This window comes from Trichechus manatus, unplaced genomic scaffold (assembly GCF_000243295.1).
Source record: "Trichechus manatus latirostris isolate Lorelei unplaced genomic scaffold, TriManLat1.0 scaffold00003, whole genome shotgun sequence".
NCBI lineage: Eukaryota > Metazoa > Chordata > Mammalia > Sirenia > Trichechidae > Trichechus > Trichechus manatus.
The window spans coordinates 8,677,205-8,696,401 of record NW_004443939.1 but is presented as its reverse complement, the minus strand read 5'-3'; the positions used below and the strand labels follow the sequence as shown (position 1 = coordinate 8,696,401).

General features: G+C 36.8%; 1 protein-coding gene across 4 annotated transcripts in view; it reads left to right on the top strand.

The window, feature by feature from the left end:
• DOCK7 (dedicator of cytokinesis 7) overlaps window positions 1–19,197 on the top strand; it is a 288,307-nt gene that overhangs the window by 195,816 nt on the left and 73,294 nt on the right. For all 4 annotated transcript variants that reach the window (XR_002823979.1, XR_002823980.1, XM_004369004.2 and 1 more), the window contains exons 28-30: window positions 1,098–1,237; window positions 3,488–3,657; window positions 4,691–4,845. Coding sequence is in view for 2 of the 4 variants with exons in the window: in XM_004369004.2 (XP_004369061.1) it covers window positions 1,098–1,237; window positions 3,488–3,657; window positions 4,691–4,845 (465 nt within the window). In the remaining 2 variants the exon portion in view is untranslated. The remainder of the gene's footprint in view (window positions 1–1,097; window positions 1,238–3,487; window positions 3,658–4,690; window positions 4,846–19,197) is intronic.

Genomic DNA, 19,197 nt, shown 5'->3' with positions numbered 1-19,197 from the left:
CGTCTTTACACACACACACGCGATATTCGTCTTGACACACACACACGAGATTCGTCTTGACACACACACGAGATTCGTCTTTACACACACACACACGAGATTCGTCTTTACACACACACGCGCGTGCACGCACGCACGCACACACGCACACACGCACACACGAGATTCGTCTTTACTTTCTTCCCCTATCCTCTATCAAAGATTGAGCTACTCATCTAGGACAAATTAATCACAGGTATAGTTTGTAAAATCTTTAATGAAACACATTTGTTTAGATGTAACTCTCTACTGAAAATCTCATTCATCCAGGAAATTCCCATAGAATAGCTTCCATTATCTTGTTGTTCACTATTATCTACCTATGTAATTTTAGATTCTAATAGATGACAGACATTCTTTTTGGGGGGCGAAGGGTGGTGGAGAAATTCTGTATACTTGTTAGGAGGAGGATTTCTGCATAGAAAATTTGACACCTGTTGCTGTTTTTCTAAGTAATCCCATATAGTTAGTTGGTCTTGAATATGGATAAAAGAGGATGAGGTAGAGGGCATTCTTACCTTGAAGTATGTCTTGGGGAGGGTGTTTTCCAATATTAAACAACTTCTAAAAACTGTTATTAGTGAATAGACTTCAAGATGATCATAATTTTCCAGAGATAATATGTTCTTTAAAAGCAGTTTTATTGGTATTTAGAATTTCTCTGGAAACCAGTAGACTTGACTATAAATATTTCTCTTGTACTCTGCATTGAGCACAGAAGTTTATCATTTGGACTTAATTACCTTTGTTTTTCTCTTCAGAGTATGATATTAAAATATTAAGTGACTAAATAAAGGAGAAAATAGATCAGAATGGTTCATTATGAGAAAAAGGAAATTGAAAATAATTAGAAGTGTTATTTCATCATAGTTTCCTATGCCAAGAGTAAGAGCAGTTACTTTCTCCAGTGTTTATAATAGTAATACTAAAGAAACTACCCCTAGGTAAAGTTTATCTCACTTTTAGATAATGCTTAACACTTCATCTATTGGAATGCTCTTTGTAGGATGTTTTATTGCACAGCTGTTATAATTTTTTTCCATCCCATTCCACAACAGAGTTCTGGATTTTCCACAAATGTCCAAGACCAGAAGATTGCAAATATGTTTGAATTATCCGTACCTTTCCGCCAACAGCATTATTTGGCAGGGCTTGTTTTAACTGAGCTTGCTGTCATTTTAGACCCTGATAACGAAGGGTGAGTAGACCAGTTTTTGCCTTGGAGACCATCAATTTAATTTTAAACAATGAGACAAAAGTATTCCATTTATACCTCCTGAGAATCAAAAGAATACTCTCCCACTTTTTTCCTACTTCCAAATTCATTGAATTCTGTACCCATGTTATTTCTCTATTCATTGATTTTAGGAAAGACTTTTTTTTTTTTTTAATTTTATCATCTGTACCTTAGAGGTGTGTCTTTAAATCAGTGGCATATCATGGTTTATTTGGCAGCATTTTCTTTCCTTCTTAATAGTACGTAAAATAATGGTGCATGTTAGTAGCTAAGACTCTTAAATTTGTTTATATGCAGTAGGTGTTTTCATTTGAGGAAACAGACTAGTGTGTTTGATTTCTTATGAGGAAAATTTATCACTCACCATTAGAATATGTTGTATTTCATTTCAAAATTTGTCCTATTAACAAATATCCTTAGGTTTTAAGAACTTCCACAGGTGTGTATACTTCTGGAGAATTTTTGGAAATTGATAACAGTAAGGAAAGGGTATATTGTTGGAAGACTGGAATTCATAGAAATAGCTTGATATGTTGGGGTTTAGCATTCCTATGGGTTATGCTATTGTTTTTTTAATTTTAATTGTGGTAAAATTGTACATAATAAAACACTTGCCAATTCAATTATTTCACATGTATAATTCAGTGACGTTGATTACATTCTTTGTGTTGTGCAGCTGTTATCACTATCCTTCTCTGAATTATTCCACCACCATTAACAGAAACTCAGTGCTCCCTAAGCAATAACTGTCCTTTTCCCCTTCCTTCCACCCCTGGTAACCACTAATGAGTTTTGATTTCTATATATTTGACTTTTTTTTATATAAGTGTGATCATATTGTATTTGTCATTTTATGTCTGACTTATTCACTCATCATAATATTTTCAAGGTTCATCCATATTGTGGCATGTATCAGGACTTCGTTTCTCTTTATGGCTGAGTAATATTTCATCGCATGTATATACCACATTTTGTTTATCTGTTCATCTGTTGATGGACAGTTAGGTTGTTTTCACCTTTTGGCTATTGTGAATAGTGCTGCAGTGAATATTGGTGTACAGGGGTATGTCTGTCTTAATATTTGTTTTCACTAATCTGTATAACTCACTTGAGTAATAATTGCTTTTTTTCAGTTTTTCTCATTATAGGACCATTATTAGTTTATAGTATAGTTTAACTTCTTGTAAGTTCTCCATTCAAACAAAAAAGGAGATATCACAGTGCAGGTTTTGCAAGAGTGTTCTGATGTATTCATTGTATGCACGAAAGAGGAGATTTGTTAAGTTCTTAAGAAGATGTCTGGGACATAGTCAATGCTCAATAAATTGTGAAGGGCCAAATCTTCTGCAAATAAAAGACATGTTTTTTCATAATGACATGTTACCAAATTAGGAATATATTTTAAAGAAGTAGTTTTCATACTGCAGATCTATAGAGTTCTGAATAGGTGCTTAATGGGTTTCCAGATAGGGTAGAAGGGTGTAGAGGTTGGGGCATGAGGAGGGCAAACTAAGTGGGTAAACTCTGGACCTCCCACCACTGCTTCTCACCATTTTTATAATTTGTCATACTGAATTAGAATGCTTTGCATAATCCAAGTACCTTCAGTCTAAGAAGAGAGGCAAAAGAAAAAAAAAAGTGTGATGGAAAGAGTGACCCTTGCTAGTGTATTAGCCTAGTTGAAACTGAGGGCACTTGGGAGTTTAGAAAGGTTGTAGGACTCTTCTAATGAGGTATATGAACAGAGAAGTTCAGAGATTCAAAGGCACCCTTAGCCTGTGGACTACATAATCCACCAGGTAGAGGAATGTTCTTTGAGAAAAAGGTAATAAAAATTATTTTTGGTATATATGAAAAGATTTGATTTAATGAAATAAAATTTACAACTACTTAAATTTTACTTTTTTGCCTTAATTTATAACTGTAAGTGGTCATAAATTCTTGAGTATTCAAATGTACTAGTAAGGAGTTAATGTAAAAATATGCAGATTTAAGTGAATTTGTATAGCATTTCCTTTTTTCTCAATTCTTATTTTTATACAGAGAGATGTTCATTAATTTTAAAATGAGAAATGTTTTATATGAATATATGCAAATATGTGGCAAAGTTAAGAAGTTGAACAAAATTGATTCAGTATCATGACTTATTATTTGCTTTTAAGATACTAACTAATCTTTCTGACCTCACTGCTTCTTCTTCTTTTAAAATAGTTTATTTGGATTGCATAAAAAAGTCATCAATATGGTACACAATTTACTATCCAGTCATGACTCAGACCCACGGTATTCTGACCCCCAGATAAAGGCCCGAGTGGCCATGTTGTATCTACCTCTGATTGGCATTATCATGGAAACTGTACCTCAGCTGTATGATTTTACAGGTATTTACTACATTCAAGACAAATTTTCAAAACAAAGCCCAATGTTTATTTAAAGGAGTTAGGAAATATCTCAAGGAAAAGATCTTATTTTAGGAAAAGCAAGTAAAATATGTATACTGACAAAAGCAAACTGGAAATACGTAATCACATTACTGAAAAACTTAGGCTATATGAGAGAATTCACTATAAGTTTCCTGTAAGTAATTCTTTTGATGAATTTAAAAATAATCATTTTATAGCAATGTGTGTGGTTTTGTTTTCATGTATATATGTATACATATATATATATACTTACCTTTTAGGAAATAAGTTTGATTCTGTGTGTATTGTACATCTGAAAAATTTTAAAAAAAACTTGAGAGATGTCTACCAACCTCAGTTTCAGTTTTATTATATATGTAAATAAATGTCTACCTGAATACCAGGAATTGTGTTTTTTGCTAACACTGGATTAATAACTTGAGGTTATGTTCGTTTTTGAAAACTAGTATCCACGAGGTTTTATGTCTTTTGCTTTGCATATTTAAATTTATTTAAATTCTTACATTAAAGTAAAACACTGTAGGTTGCATTTAAACTAGTATTTAACCTGATAAATTACTTCAAGTTTAATAAAAACAAAAGTAAACATTTTCTAAGTACCTAATATGTGCTAAGAACTCTTGACATGTGCTGGTGATACAAAGATAACCAACTCTTTGCCTTCGAGGGATTGCTAGTTGAGTAGCTTTTCCAGTATTTTGATCATTAAAATGAGTTTCCTTATCTGAGGACAGAAATGTTTATATTATTACATCATTTTTTACTAGCCAGAGTTCTCTACAAAACTATAAATTACCATTATAGGAATGAGTTAATATTTAAAATACTAAAAATATTCTTTAAAAGAAGTCAACCTAATGATTAATGTTACAAATTAACTATTTTTTTCTTTTAAAGAATAATGAAGAATAGGAAAGGGAATTGCATGCTCAGTAATAGTTGAGCTAACCTGAAGTTTTGTACTTACTTTTTTTGAATTATTTTTCTCCAGAGACTCACAATCAACGAGGAAGACCAATATGTGTAGCCACTGATGATTATGAAAGTGAGAGCGGAAGCATGATAAGCCAGACAGTTGCCATGGCAATTGCAGGAACATCAGTCCCTCAACTTACAAGGCCTGGCAGTTTCCTCCTCGCATCAACGGTAAAACAATCCTCTTACAGGAATTTTTTATGGAAAGACAAATATTTACAAGGATGTGCCCTTAAATAACAAAGGTTACTGTGTTAGCTGATGCAAAAATACTCTGAGTTTTATTTATTTTACTGAAACATTAAGGTTCTGAGAATGGTACCTGTAATACAGTGTAATCAATTGTTTAAATTCATGAGGTATAAAAACCAGGATCAGCACAAAGCTGGTTCCTGTTAGGTGGAGGTCAGGTATGTCTCCACCTTCCCACTTCTCCATTATTTCTGAAACCAGCCCCTCCTCCCATGGCACTCTCTACTTCTCTGCAGGGTTTGATAATTCACTGCAGCAGCCATGCAGAACTCACAAACCATGCTCATGTTTATGTTGTTTATTAGAGAAGTAACAGGTTACAACTCAGGATCAGGATTATTTGGAAATAACAGAAACAACTTAGAATCAGGAAGCACACAGGCAAGGTCTGGAAAGGTCCCCAGCGTGAAGAGCACATCCCTCTCTTCTTCAGTGCAGGACAGCTTCTGACTAGGACAGCTCTCTCAGATGCTCTCTACCATCAGCCTCCCTGCTGGCAGCCTCTCTGACAGGCCTACGTCATAGCCAGTGTAGCAGCTCACTGAGGTCCTTCAGCTGCTGCTCTCCTAGCAACAGATCTCCGCTCTGCTCTGCTGTCAGACTATCCACTATCGGCCTCTCTGCCTTTGGCCTCTCCACTGCCAACTGGCCCAGCCAATAGCTACTGTAGCAGCTTGCTCAGCTCTCTTAGCTGCGCTCTATCATCACGCCTCTCTGCTGTCACGCTGCTCAGCCACTGGCTCACTGCTGTCAGCTGTCTGCTGTTGACCTCTCCATAGCTAACTGATGCAGCTCACAGCCATTATAGCAGCTTTCTCAGCTCTGTTAGCTTTTCTCTGCCGTCAGGCCTCTCTGATGCTGGCTCTCCATCGTTGGCCTCTCCACCACTAACTGGCCCAGCTCACAGCGGGTGTAGCAGGTTGCTCAGCTCTCTTAGCTGCTCTCTGCCATCAGGCCATTCTGCTGTCAGGCCTGTCATCGGCCTGTCCACTGCTGACTGGCCCAGTTCGTAGCCAGTATAGCAACTTCAGGACCGCTCGGCTCCCATGTGGCTGTGCTTTTCGGCCCACCCAGCTCTTAGCCAGCAGCTCTGTCACAACCAGGAGGCCTCTCTGAAACCTCTGTGTTTGAGTGGTTCATGTATCCTGATCCTCATCATTTACAAGGTGGGGCCTCCCTCACCAGACCAGAGTTTAAAGAATCTTCAATTATCATGAGATATCCATCAACTGAGGTCTTGTTAATTACCAGGCAAAAGTATCAAACCATCAAGTTGTATACAGCTTACTCAAGAAATGTCAGTCAACCTGAGGAATCCCCTGGGCAAAAGTAACAAACATGGAAGCTTCAACTCCTCCCTCCCTTCCAAAGTTGGTTCTCCAAAGAACTAGGGCAAAGATAATAACTCCACAGGGCTTCAGGGTTAAATCTCACAAGCTGCCTTTCCAAAGAACCAAGGCAAATGGCCATATAAAGAAACTCATTGCACTGTAGTACGTATCTTGTACAAAGTTGTTTTAAAAACTACTACCTCAAGGTTTATGGTATGAAGCCCTGTATTCTGTCATTCAAAACTTTAAAAATGGAATTATATCTAGCCCATTCTTTATTTTTTAAATCCATGTTGTTCTTTATCAGTCAGAAGAATATTGTCAATTGTTTAGCAATTGACAATTTTTTTTTCAATCTGTGAAGATTTATACTTTTTCATGTTTTAAAAAAATATCAATTTTACTCTGCTCCTGTACTTCTCCTCCTTTAAAGAGGGAATGGTGTGCAGGCAGGGAGGAAGCAAACTGCCTAAAGCAAGATGAAGTTCTAAAGTTTAAATTATTTTCTTTCAGAAAACTGCAATATTCATAGAAGCTCTCCACTTGACAGCTTAACAAAAAGCTTTAAGATATAATTTACATACCATAAAACCAACCCATTTTAAGTATACAATTTAGTGGTTTTTAACATATTTACAGTTTTACAGCCATCACCACAGTCTAATTGTAAAATATTTTCATCACCCCAAAAAGAACTCTTACGCTCATTTGTAGTCACTCTTCATTTTCCTCTACCCTTAGACCTCGGCAACAACTCACCTATTACCTATCTATAGATTTGCCTATTCTAGACATTATATATTAATGGAATTATACAATATGTGATCTTTTTTGCCTGGTTTCTTTCACTTAGCATAATGTTTTTGAGGTTTACCCATGTTGTAACATGTATCAGAGCTTTATTCCTTGTTTCTTTTTATTACTGAATAATATTCCATTGTAAGGATATGCCACATTTTATCGATTCTTCAGTTGATAGACATTTGGGTCACTTCCACTTTTTGTCTGTTATGAAATAATGCTGCTGTGAGCAGTTGTGTACAGATCTTTGTGTGGCATATGTTTTTTTTCTCCTGGGTATATATGGATCTGCTAGGTTATATGGTAGCTCTATGTTTAAACATTTTGAGAAACTGCTAAATATACTGTTTTCCAAAGTGGCTGCACCATTTTACATTCCCACTAGCAGTGAGTAAGTGTTTCTGTTTCTCCACAGTCTCACCAACTTGTTATTATCTGTCTTTTTGATTATAGCCATCTTAGTGGATGCGAAGGAATCACTGGGTGGTGCAGACAGTTAAGGGCTTGACTACTAGGCAAAACATTGGTGGTTTGAACCTACCCAGAGGCACTTCAGAAGATAGGCCTAGCATTATGTTTCTGAAAGGTCACAGCCTTGAAAACCCTACAGAGCAGTTCTATTTTGCACACATGGGATCACCATGAGTCAGAATTGACTTGATGGCAAATATAACAGTAACAGTAATGGTGTAAAATGCTAAGTCATTGTGATTGTGATTTTGATTTGCATTTTCTTTATTACTGATGATGTTGAGCATATTTTCATGTCCTCTTTGCCCTATTCAAATCTTTTGCATTTTTAAATTGGCCTATTTGTCTTGTTTATGAAGTTGAAAGAGTTCTTTATATATTCTGGATATAAATTCCTTATGAGATGATGTGATTTGCAAACATTTTCTCCAATTCTATGGGTTATCTTTTCACTTTTTTTTTTATTGTGATAATAACGTATATAATAAAACATTTGCTAAAATTTCAGCCTTTTTTGCATGTACAATTCAGTGATTTTAGTTAGTGTTTATCATGTTGTGCAACCATCACCACTATCCATTTCCAAATTCTTTATTACTCTTAACAGAGACTCAGTGCCCCTTAAGCAATAATTGACCCTTCCTCACTCCTACTCCCATTCACTTCTGCTAACCATTGATAAACTTTGGTCTCTATGCTTACTCTAGATATTTCATATAAATGGGATCATAAAATATTTGTCTGTTTGTGTTTAACTTATTTCCCCCAGCATAATGAACCTTGACAACATGTTATAGCATATATCAGAACTTCATTTCTCTTTATGGTTGGATAATATTCCATTGTATGGATATACCACAAATTGTTTCTTCTTTCATCTGTCAATGGACACTGGGGTTGTTTCCACCTTTTGTCTATTGTGAATAGTGCTGCAGTGAACATTAGTGTACAAGTTTCTGTTTGCATCCCTGCTTTTAAATCTTTTGAGTTCACTTTCTTGGTGGTGTTGTTTGAAGTGCAAACGTTTTTAATTTTGATGAAGCCCAATTTATCTAATTTTTCTTCTGTTCTGTGCTTTGTTGTCATACCTAAGAATCCATTGCTAAATCCAAGGTCATGAAGATACAGTCTTTTTTTTTTAAAGCTTTATAGTTTCAACTGCTACATTTGGGCCCATGATTCGTTTTGAGTTAATTTTTGTATATGATGTGAGGTAGGAGTCCAGCTTAATTCTTCTGCATGTGTATACCTAGTTGTCCCAGCACCATTTCATAAGACAGCTATTCTTTCCCCAAAGAATTGCCTTGAAAACCTTGTCAAAAATCAGTTAACCACAAACTTAAGGATTTATTTCTGGACTCTCAATTCTATTCCATTGGTCTAGATGGCTATCCTTATGCTAAGTACCCTCAACTAAAACTTCTCTAGTATAGAAATAGAAATCCACCAGGCACTCCTTGGAAATCCTATGGAGCAGTTCTACTCTGTCCTTTAGGGTCACTATGAGTCAGAATCAACTCAACGGCAACCGGTTTACTGCCCTACTATTACCTGTTGCCATCAAGTCAATTCCAACTCATAGCAACCCTATCTATACTTAGATGGTATAACTATAAAAAAAAGAAAGTGATTACCTCATTAGTCATGATAGTGGGTAGCAGGGGCAGGAGCGGGTAGGTAGTTGTGGTTGGGTAAGAGCACGCTAAGGATTTCTGGAGTAAAGCCAATGTTCTATTTTTTGTCCTGAATAGTGGTTTCCAAGGTATTCACTTTATAATATTTTGTAAACTTGTGCATTGATGTTCCACGTACTTTTTCAAGTACAGTATATTTCACGTAAGAAGAGTTTTAAAAAAAATAAAAAGCAAGGTCAACCAATCTGGTAATTTATAGTTGTTTCTCCTTTTAGCTTTCATTTTCCTGATGGCTTATGATGGTGAGCACTTTTTATAAATGTGTGTTGGTCATTAAGACTGTCTGTTTTGAAATGTCTTGAGTTTTTTTTGCCTATTTTCCACAGAGTTACTTTATTTTTTCTTTTTTTAATAATTTGTAGGCTTTCCTTATATATTCTGGATCAAGTCCATTGTCAGTTACAGGTGGTTCAAATATCTCCTCCTTCTCTGGCTTGCTTTTTAACACACCTAATGGTAAATTTGGAAACCCTTCTGGCTTTGTGGTTAAGAGTTCGGCTGCTAACCCAAAGGTCTGTAGTTGGAATCCACCAGGCGCTCTTTGGAAACCCTATGGGGCAGTTCTACACTGTCCTCTAGGGTCGGTATGAGTCGAAATCAACTCGCTGGCAACGAGTTTGGTTTGGGTTTTTCCATGGTAAATTTGGTGATTAGAATATCTTATTTTAAAATAGTTGAATTTCATAATCTTTTCCTTTATAGTTAGTGGTTTCTGTATCTTATTTAAGAAAATTTTTTCCTATTCTAACATTTTAAAATCTATCCTAAAATCTACCTATAATTGATTTTTTTTTTTTTAGTGTATAGTGTAATTTGGGGTCCCAGGTTAAATTGTTTTGGCATATTATTCCAAATTATCTCAACACCATTTATTAAAAGATTTTTTTTTTTTTTTTAACTGCTCTGGAATACTACCTTTGTTATAAATCATGTGCATATGTATGAGTATGTTTGTTTCTGGTTACTCTCTTCCATAGGTCTATTGTCTAACCAATATTTTAATTACTGTAGTTATAGAATAAAATTGAATACATGTAGAGAAAGTTTTCATACGTTAAAAACTTTTTTTTTTTTTGTAATTGGGCCCTTTATATTTGTACATAAATTTTAGAATCAACTTGTAGAATTCTACCAAAATAAATAAAACACAGCAACAAACAAAATAAACCAACAAACCTGTTAGAATTTTGATTGAGATTGTATTAAATGTATGCATCAGTTTGGGAGAAAGTTGACATTCTCACACTGTTGAATCTGTGAGAATGTTGAGTCTGTGAATACATAAACTTTCATAGTGTCCATCAAAGAGCCCTAGCACATCTTTTGCTAGGTTTATTTTTGGTCCTTGATGTTTTCTTGGTGCATTTGTAGATGATATCTTTTTCAAAAATTCTAATTTTTTCATAGTTAATTGCTGTTATATAGAAATAAAATTAATTTTTGTGCAGTGATTTTGTTTCCAACAGCATTATTCTACTAATAATATGTGTGTGTGTGTGTATAGATATATTTTTTTTTCCCCACACAGTCATATCATCTGCAGGTTTCGTTTTTTCATTTCAATTTTTTTCTTTCATGTATTTACTGCATTCGGTAAGACCTCCAGTACATTATTGCGTGTTGTTGTTGTTGTTGTGTGTCACCAAGTCAATTCTGACTCATAGCAACCCTGTTGCATAGAAGTGGCGATTGTGGGCATCCTTAAAGGGAAAATTTTCAGCACTTTATTCTTTTTTTTTTTCTCTTTATTTTTAAATTTTTTTATTGTTGTACTTATAAGTGAAAGTTTACAGTTCAAGTTAGTCTCTCATACAAAAATTTGTACATACATTGTTATGTGACCCTAATTGCTCTCCCTCTACTGTGACAGTACATTCCTGCCTTCCACCCCTTATTTCCCGTGTCCATTCAACCAGCTTTCTGACCCTCTCTGCCTTCTCATCTCACCTCAGGACAGGAGCTGCCCATTTAGTCTCATGTATCTACTTGAGCTAAGAAGCATACTCTTTAGGAGTATCATTTTATGTCCCATAGTCCAGTTTAATCTTTGTCTGAAGAGTTGGCCTTGGGAATCGTTTTAGTGCTGGGTTTACAGAGAGTCTGGGGGCCGTGCTCTCTGGGGTTCTTCCAGTCTCAGTCAGACCATTAAGTCTGGTCTTTTCACTAGAATTTGAGTTCCATACCCCACTTTTCTCCTACTCCAACAGAGACTCTCTGTTGTGTTCCCCATCAGGGCGGGCATTGGTGGTAGCAGGGCACCATCTAATTCTTCTGGTATCAGGCTATTGCAGTCTCCAGTTTATGTGGCTCTTTCTGTGTCTTGGGCTAATCCTGTGCTTATGACTTTGGTGTTCTTCGTTCTCCTTTACTCCAGGTGGGCTGAGACCAATTGATGCATCTTAGATGGCTGCTCATTAGCTTTTAAGACCCCAGACGCCACTCACCAAAGTAGGATGCGGAACATTTTCTTAATAAACTTTGTTATGCCAGTTGACCTAGATGTCCCCTGAAAGCATGGTCCCCAGACCAGCACCCCTGCTACTTTGTCCCTAGAAGTGTTTGGTTGTATTCAGGAGCCTTCTTAGCTTTGGTTTAGTCCAGTTGTGCTGACTTCCCCTGTAGTGTGTGTTGTCTTTCCCTTCACCTGAGATAGTTCTTGTCTACTGTCTAGTTAGTGAATAACCTCTCCCTCTGTCCCCAAAACTATCAAAGAATGTTTTATGTTTAAACCTTTTCTTGAGTTCTTATAGTAGTGGTCTTATACAATATTAGTCCTTCTGTGACTGACTAAATTCACTGAGCATAATGCCTTCCAGATTTCTCCATGTTATAAGGTGTTTCATAGCTTCATCATTGTTCTTTATCATTGTGTAGTATTCCATTGTGTGGATATACCCTACTTTGTTTATCCATTCTTCTGTTGATGGGCAGCTAGGTTGTTTCCATTTTTTTGCTATTGTGAACAGTACTGCAATGAACATGGGTGTGCATGTATCTATTCGTGTGACGGCTCTTATTTCTCTAGGATATATTCCAAGGAACAGGATTGCATGGTACTTCTATTTCTAGCTTTTTAAGGAAGTGCCAAATCGATTTCCAGAATAGTTGTACCATTTTACATTCCCACCAGCAGGGTATAAGTGTTCCAGTCTCTCCACAACTTCTCCAACATTTCTTATTTGGTGTTTTTTGGATTAATGCTAGCCTTGTTTGGGTGAGATGGTATCTCATTGTAGTTTTGATTTGCATTTCTCTAATGGCTAATGATTGTGAGCATTTCTTCATGTGTCTGTTAGCCACCTGAATGTCTTCTTTGGTAAAGTGCCTGTTCATATCCTTTGCCGATTTTTTAATGGGGTTATTTGTCTTTTTGTTGTTGAGGTTTTGCAGTATCTTGTAGATTTTAGAGATTAGATGCTGATCGGATTTGTTATAGCCAAAATTTTTTTCCCAGTCTGTAGATTGTCTTTTGACTCTTTTGGTGAAGTCTTTTGATGAGCATAAGTGTTCGAGTTTTAGGAGCTCCCAGTTATCTAGTTTCTCTTCTGGTGTTTGTGCATTGTTACTTATGGTTTGTGTTGTGTTCATGCCATGTATTAGGGCTCCTAGCGTTGTCCCTATTTTTTCTTCCATGATCTTTATTGTTTTCAAATTTATATTTACGTCTTTGATCCATTTTGAGTTAGTTTTTGTGCATGGTGTTAAGTATGGGTCTTGTTTCAGTTTTTTGGCAGCACCATTTGTTAAAGAGACTGTCTTTTCCCCAATTAATGGACTTTGGGCCTTTGTCAAATATCAGCTGCTCATAGGTAGATGAATTTATGTCTGGATTCTCAATTCTTTTCCATTGGTCTATGTATCTGTTATACCAGTACCAGGCTGTTTTTACTACTGTGGCAGTATAATAGTTTCTAAAATCAGGTAGTGTTAGGCCTCCCACTTTGTTCTTCTTCTTCAGTAATGCTTTACTTATCCAGGGCCTGTTCCCTTTCCATATGAAGTTGATGATTTGCTTCTCCATCTCATTAAAAAATGCTGTTGGAATTTGGATTGGGATTGCATTGTATTTACAGATCGCTTTGTGTGGAATTGACATTTTCACAATGTTAAGTCTTTGTGTCCATGAGTAAGGTATGTTTTTACACTTATGCAGGTCTCTTTTGGTTTCTTGCAGTAGCGCCTTGTAGTTTTCATTGTATAGGCCTTTAACATCTCTGGTTAGATTTATTCCTAAGTATTTTATCTTCTTAGGGGCTGTTGTAAATGCTATTGATTTGGTGATTTCCTCTTCAGAGTTCTCTTTGTTGGTGTAGAGCAATCCCACTGATTTTTGTACATTTATCTTGTATCCTGGTACTTTGCTGAAATCTTCTATTAGTTCTGGTAGTTTTCTTGTGGATTCTTTGGGGTTTTCTGTGTATAAGATCATGTCATCTGCAAATAGAGATACTTTGACTTCTTCCCTAGCAATTTGGATGCTCTTTATTTCCTTTTCTAGCCTAACTGCTCTGGCTAGGACCTCCAGCACAATGTTGAATAAGAGTGGTGATAAAGGGCGTCCTTGTCTGGTTCCAGTTCTGAAGGGGAATGCTTTCATATTCTCTCCATTTAGGATGATGTTGGCTGTTGGCTTTGTATAAATGCCCTTAATTATGTTAAGGAGTTTCCCTTCTTTTCCTGTTTTGTTGAGAGTTTTATCATGAATGGGTATTGGACTTTGTCAAATGCCTTTTCTGCATCAATTGATAAGATCATGTGGTTCCTGTCTTTAGTTTTATTAATGTGATGGATTACATCAATTGTTTTTCTAATGTTGAATTATCCTGCATACCTGGTATGAATCCCACTTGCTCATCGTGAATTATTTTTTTGATATGTTGCTGAATTCTATTGGCTAGAATTTTGTTGAGGATTTTTGAGTCAGTGTTTCAACACTTTATTCTTAAATATATGTGTTGTAAGTTTTTTTCTGTTTTTTGGACATCTTCTATTGTATTAATAAGGCATGGTGGTTCAGGGTAGAATCCTCGCCTTCCATGTGGGAGACCCGGCCAAGACACTTCACGTGTGGCCATCACTCTTCTGTCACAGAGGTTGGTATATTGCTGTGACGCTAAACAGATTTCAACAGAGCTTCCAGGCTAAAATGGACTAGGAAGAAAGGCCTAGTGATCTACTTCGGAAAATCAGCCAATGAAAACCCTATAAATCACAATGGTCTTATCTGCAGTCGATCATGTGGGATGGCGCAGGACCAGGCAGAATTTCGTTCCATTGTGCATGGGATGACCATGAATCAGGCTGACTTGATGACAGCTAAAAACTATTGTATTATAGAAGTTTACTTCTGTTCCTAGTTTGCTAAAAATTTTATGTATTTTTAATCATTAATGGTTGTTGATTTTTATCAAATGCTTTTTCTGCATCCATTGAGATGATCATATTATTTTGCCATATATTCTTTTAATGTAGCCAGTTTCAATTGATTTTCTGGTGTTAAACTAACATTGAATTCCTGAATTAAACCCAACTTTTTCATGTTTTTATGTTGATGAATTTGATTTGCTAATACTTAGTTTAGGATTTGTGCATCTATGTTCATAAGGAAGATTGCTTATAATTTTCCATTCTCATAATGTTCTTTTAGGTTTTGGAATCAAGGTTAAGCTGGCCAATTAAAATGATCTAGGGAGTTTTCCCTTCTATTCTATGCAACTGCTTGTTTAAGATTAGAATTATTTCTTATTGGACTATTTGGAGAATTTCTTGGTAAAGCTTTCTGGGCCTGCAGACTTCTCTTTTGAAAGTTCTTAAATTATTGATTCAGTTTCTTTAATTGCTATAAGATTGTTTAAGTTTTCTTATTTCTCCCATTTTTTTATTCTTGGTTTTAGTAAATTTTATTCTAGTAGTTTTTTTTTTTTAATAATTTTTTATTGAGATTTTGGTGAAAGTTTACATAGCAAATTAGATTCCCATTTGACAATTCCCACACAAATGGTTCAGTGACGTTACTTACATTTATCACCATCTGTGAATATTATCTTTTTTTTTATCTGTTTCTACATGTAAAATTTAGTGACATTGATTACATTCTTTGAGTTGTGCAGCCATTCTCACCCTCTGTTTCTGAGTTGTTTCTTCTCATTAACATAAACTCACTGCCCCTAAGGTTCCTATCTAATCTTTTAAGTTACTGTTGTCAATTTGATCCCATATAGATAGTTCTTAAGAGAGCATAATGCTCAAGGCAGACCTTTTTTTTACTAGGTATTCTAGTAGTTTTTATTTTTTCAACTTTCTTGGCATATAAAGTCATTCCTGATACCTTCTATGATATATTTAATATCTCTAACATCTGTAGTAGATATAAACTTTTATTTCTGCGGCTGACATTTTATACCTTTTCTCATCTTAATCAGTTTCATCAGAAATTTGATAAGTATCATTAGTTTTTATAAAGAACTAATTTCGAGGTACTGTTAATCCTCACTTTTGAATGTTTATTTTTATTACTTCCTGTCTTTGGGTTTATATTGATAACTCGTTTTCTAACTTCTTGAGATGGATGCTTCCCTCACTAATTGTCTTTCTTTCTTCCTTGATACATACTTTAAGCTATACATCTTCCTTTGTTGTGTGCCATCAAGTCGATTCTGACTCATACCAACCCGATATGACAGGGTAGAACTGTCCCATAGGGTTTTCCAGGTTGTAATCTTTATGGAAAACGAGCCCTGGTGGTGCAGTGGTTAAGTGCTCGGCTGCTAACCAAAAGTCCAGCAGTTGAAACCCACCAGCCACTCCAGCTGAGAAAGATGTGGCAATCTACTTCTGTAAAGATTCCCAGCCTATAGGGCAGTTCTACTCTGTCCTGCAGGGTCACTCACCTTTCAGTTAGCAGCCAGGCGCTTAACTGTTGCATCACCAGGGCTCCTTACATTTTCCTTTAAATGCTATTTCAGTTACATTCCACAGTTTATTTGTAGTATTTTCATTATTCAGTTCAAAATATTTCTAAAGTTCAGCATGATTTCTTTTTAGACTCTTGGGCTAATAAGGCATTTTTAAATTTCCTCTCACATGAAAATTTCTGTTTATCCTTTAGCTTCTGATTTTAGCTTAATCGCATGATTTCAGTTTTTTATATTTATGGGACTTGTTTTATTGTCCACCATATGGTCGATTTTTGAAAATATCTTATGTACTTGCAAAGAATATGTATTCTTTAATTTTTGCTTACAGTGTTCTATATATGTCCATTATGTTAAATTTATTAATCATGTTGTTTAACTCTTATTTTTCTTTTCTGAGTTTTTGTCTGCTTATTCTAATCTCTCACTGTGATTTCGGTTTTATTAATTTCTCCTCATTCTGTTGGGTTTTGTATTTTTTCTTTCGATGGTATATTATGAAGTATGTAAAAATTTAAAACTATTATATTCATTTTTAGTGGATTGGACGTTCTGTCAACATAAACTAATGCTTTTCTTTTTTTTAATTTTTATTTTATTGTTGTTGTTGAGAATATACACAGCAAAACATAGACCAATTCAGCAGTTTCTACATGTACAATATCAGTGACACTGATCACATTCTTCAAGTTATGCACCCATTCTCACCCTCCTCTTCTGAGTTGTTCTTCCCCCATTAACATAAACTCACTGCCCCCTAAGTTTCCTATCTAATCTTGCGAGTTGTTGTTGTCAATTTGATCCCATATAGATAGTTCTTAAAACAGCACAGTGCTCAAGGCAGACATTCTTTACTTGTTAAGCTAAACTATTGTTTGGTTTTAAGAAGACTTCAGGGGATATTTTTCATTTCAGGTTTTAAAGATTATCTCAAGGCAGTAGTTTCAGGGTGTCATCCACCCTCCGTGGCTACAGAAAGTCTAGAGTCCATGAGAATTTGAAATGCTGTTCTGTATTTTCACCTCTTTTGATTAGAATTCTTCTCTAAAAACTTTGATAAAATGTTCAGTAATGGTAGCTGGACACCATCCAGTTCTTCTGGTCTCATGGCAAAGGAGGCAGTTGTTCACGGAGGCAATTAGCCACACATTCCATCTCCTCCTCCTGTTCCTGATTCTCCTTCTTCCTCTGTTGTTCCAGGTGAATAGAGACCAGATGATGTGCCTTGGATGTTCAGTATATCAAAGGAAGTTCACTTCACAGTCACTTGATGGTATAGCATTGATGTACAGTGGAGCATTCTTGTGCATTAGATATTAATGGTATAGTTTGGGATCTATTAGGGACATACAAAGTTTTCTTCTTAGCAAGTCAGAGCAGAGGGCAGTACTTAATCTAACATTAACCCCCTTAGTAAAGGTAAGCCCAGCCAAAGAAGAACTGTGCCAATTCCAAGGATGCCAGGAAGGATACCTCTGGATTGGGAGAAAGCACTGAATTTCAGAGTTGCAGAAGCCTCTGGCAAGTAGTCTGCCACAGCAGTTCATGATGCAAATATTCACAGAGACCAGCAACCTGCATCCAGAAGGCATGTGTAAGAGTAGCTGGGACCTTACCCTGAACTGGAATACAGGCAAGGCTTCAGTTACCAGATAACAGAATTGACAAGAGCAAAGGAGGGCCAGTTCTTAAAAGCAAGTCAAGTGCAGGAAGTCCATTGTCAGAATGGGGACCCTATAGAGGAGTAAGCTGCACTGTGTGGATCAGCACACTGAGGCCTCTCACCCTGAGGCAGGGTAAGCAGCAAGGTGTTTCCTAACACCTTGATATAGCATTGATGTAACACAATACAAGCCAGTGGACCACCTCCTGGGACAATAGATATTCAGCTCTTCCTGACTGTGAAGATATCAAGGGCTCCATGGGCTTTAAATACTTCATGTCTGGAGACAGGTAGAGAGCACTCCAGCACAGCCAGTCCAGCTACCAGAGCACCACGCCAGTCACGCATGCTTTTGAGGCTGAAGCAGCTCAGCTTCTTGTGTCCCTTGTCTCTTCAGCTTCTGCTTCCTGTGGCCTCTCGGCCCTCAGGCCTCATGCCCACATCTGCCCTGCTGGGGCAAGTGTTCCAAAGCTCTGTAGCTCCACCGGTATAAGTGTCCGGAGGCGCCCCACTCCGCCAGGAAGCCTCACGCGAACAGGCACTCAGTTCTCTCGCTCTGTGGGTCGGCTCTAGTGCTGTCTTGCACTGGTCTCCTGGTTCTGCTGCTGTTGGTTCTCTGCTGCTGCCGCTTCTCAGCTGTTGTAGGTTCTCTGCTGCTGCTGGTCCTCTGTCACTGCCGCACGTCTATCCGTTCACAGTTTTAAAACCACTTCCACATTTTAGGTATCTGTTAGAGCAGCACCCCACTCTCTCAGTACCAAATTCTGTCTTAGTCATCTAGTGCTGCTGTAACAGAAATACCACAAGTGGATGGTTTTAACCAAGAGAAGTTTATTTCCTCATAGTCAAAGTAGGCTGAAAGTCCAAATTCAGGGCGTCAGCTCCAGGGGGAGGCTTTTTCTCTCTGTCGGCCTTCGTCTCTTCAGTGTTCCCCTGGATTGGGAGCTTCTCTGCGCAGGGACCCCAGTCCAAAGGACGCGCTCTGCTCCCGGCGCTGCTTGCTTTATGGTATGAGGTCCCCTAATACTTTTATTTAAGTCAGTTTTATATGATAGTAGTATAGCTATGTTAGCTTTCTTTATATATATACATATACACACACACATACACACAGACACATTGATTGATATACATATGGCATGCCTCTTTACATCCTTCTACTTTGAATGTTTTTGTATCCTTATATATTTTTGTTCTTGTTAGTTGCTGTTGAGTCGATTCTGACCCATGGTGATCTCGTATGTGCAGAATACAACTGCTCCATAGGACTACTCTATAGGGTTTTCAGGACTATGACCCTTTTGGAAGCAGATCACTAGGCCTGTCTTTCAAGGCTCCTCTGGGTAGGTTTGAACCAGTATCCTTTCTGTTAGTAGTCGAGCGCTTAACCATTTATG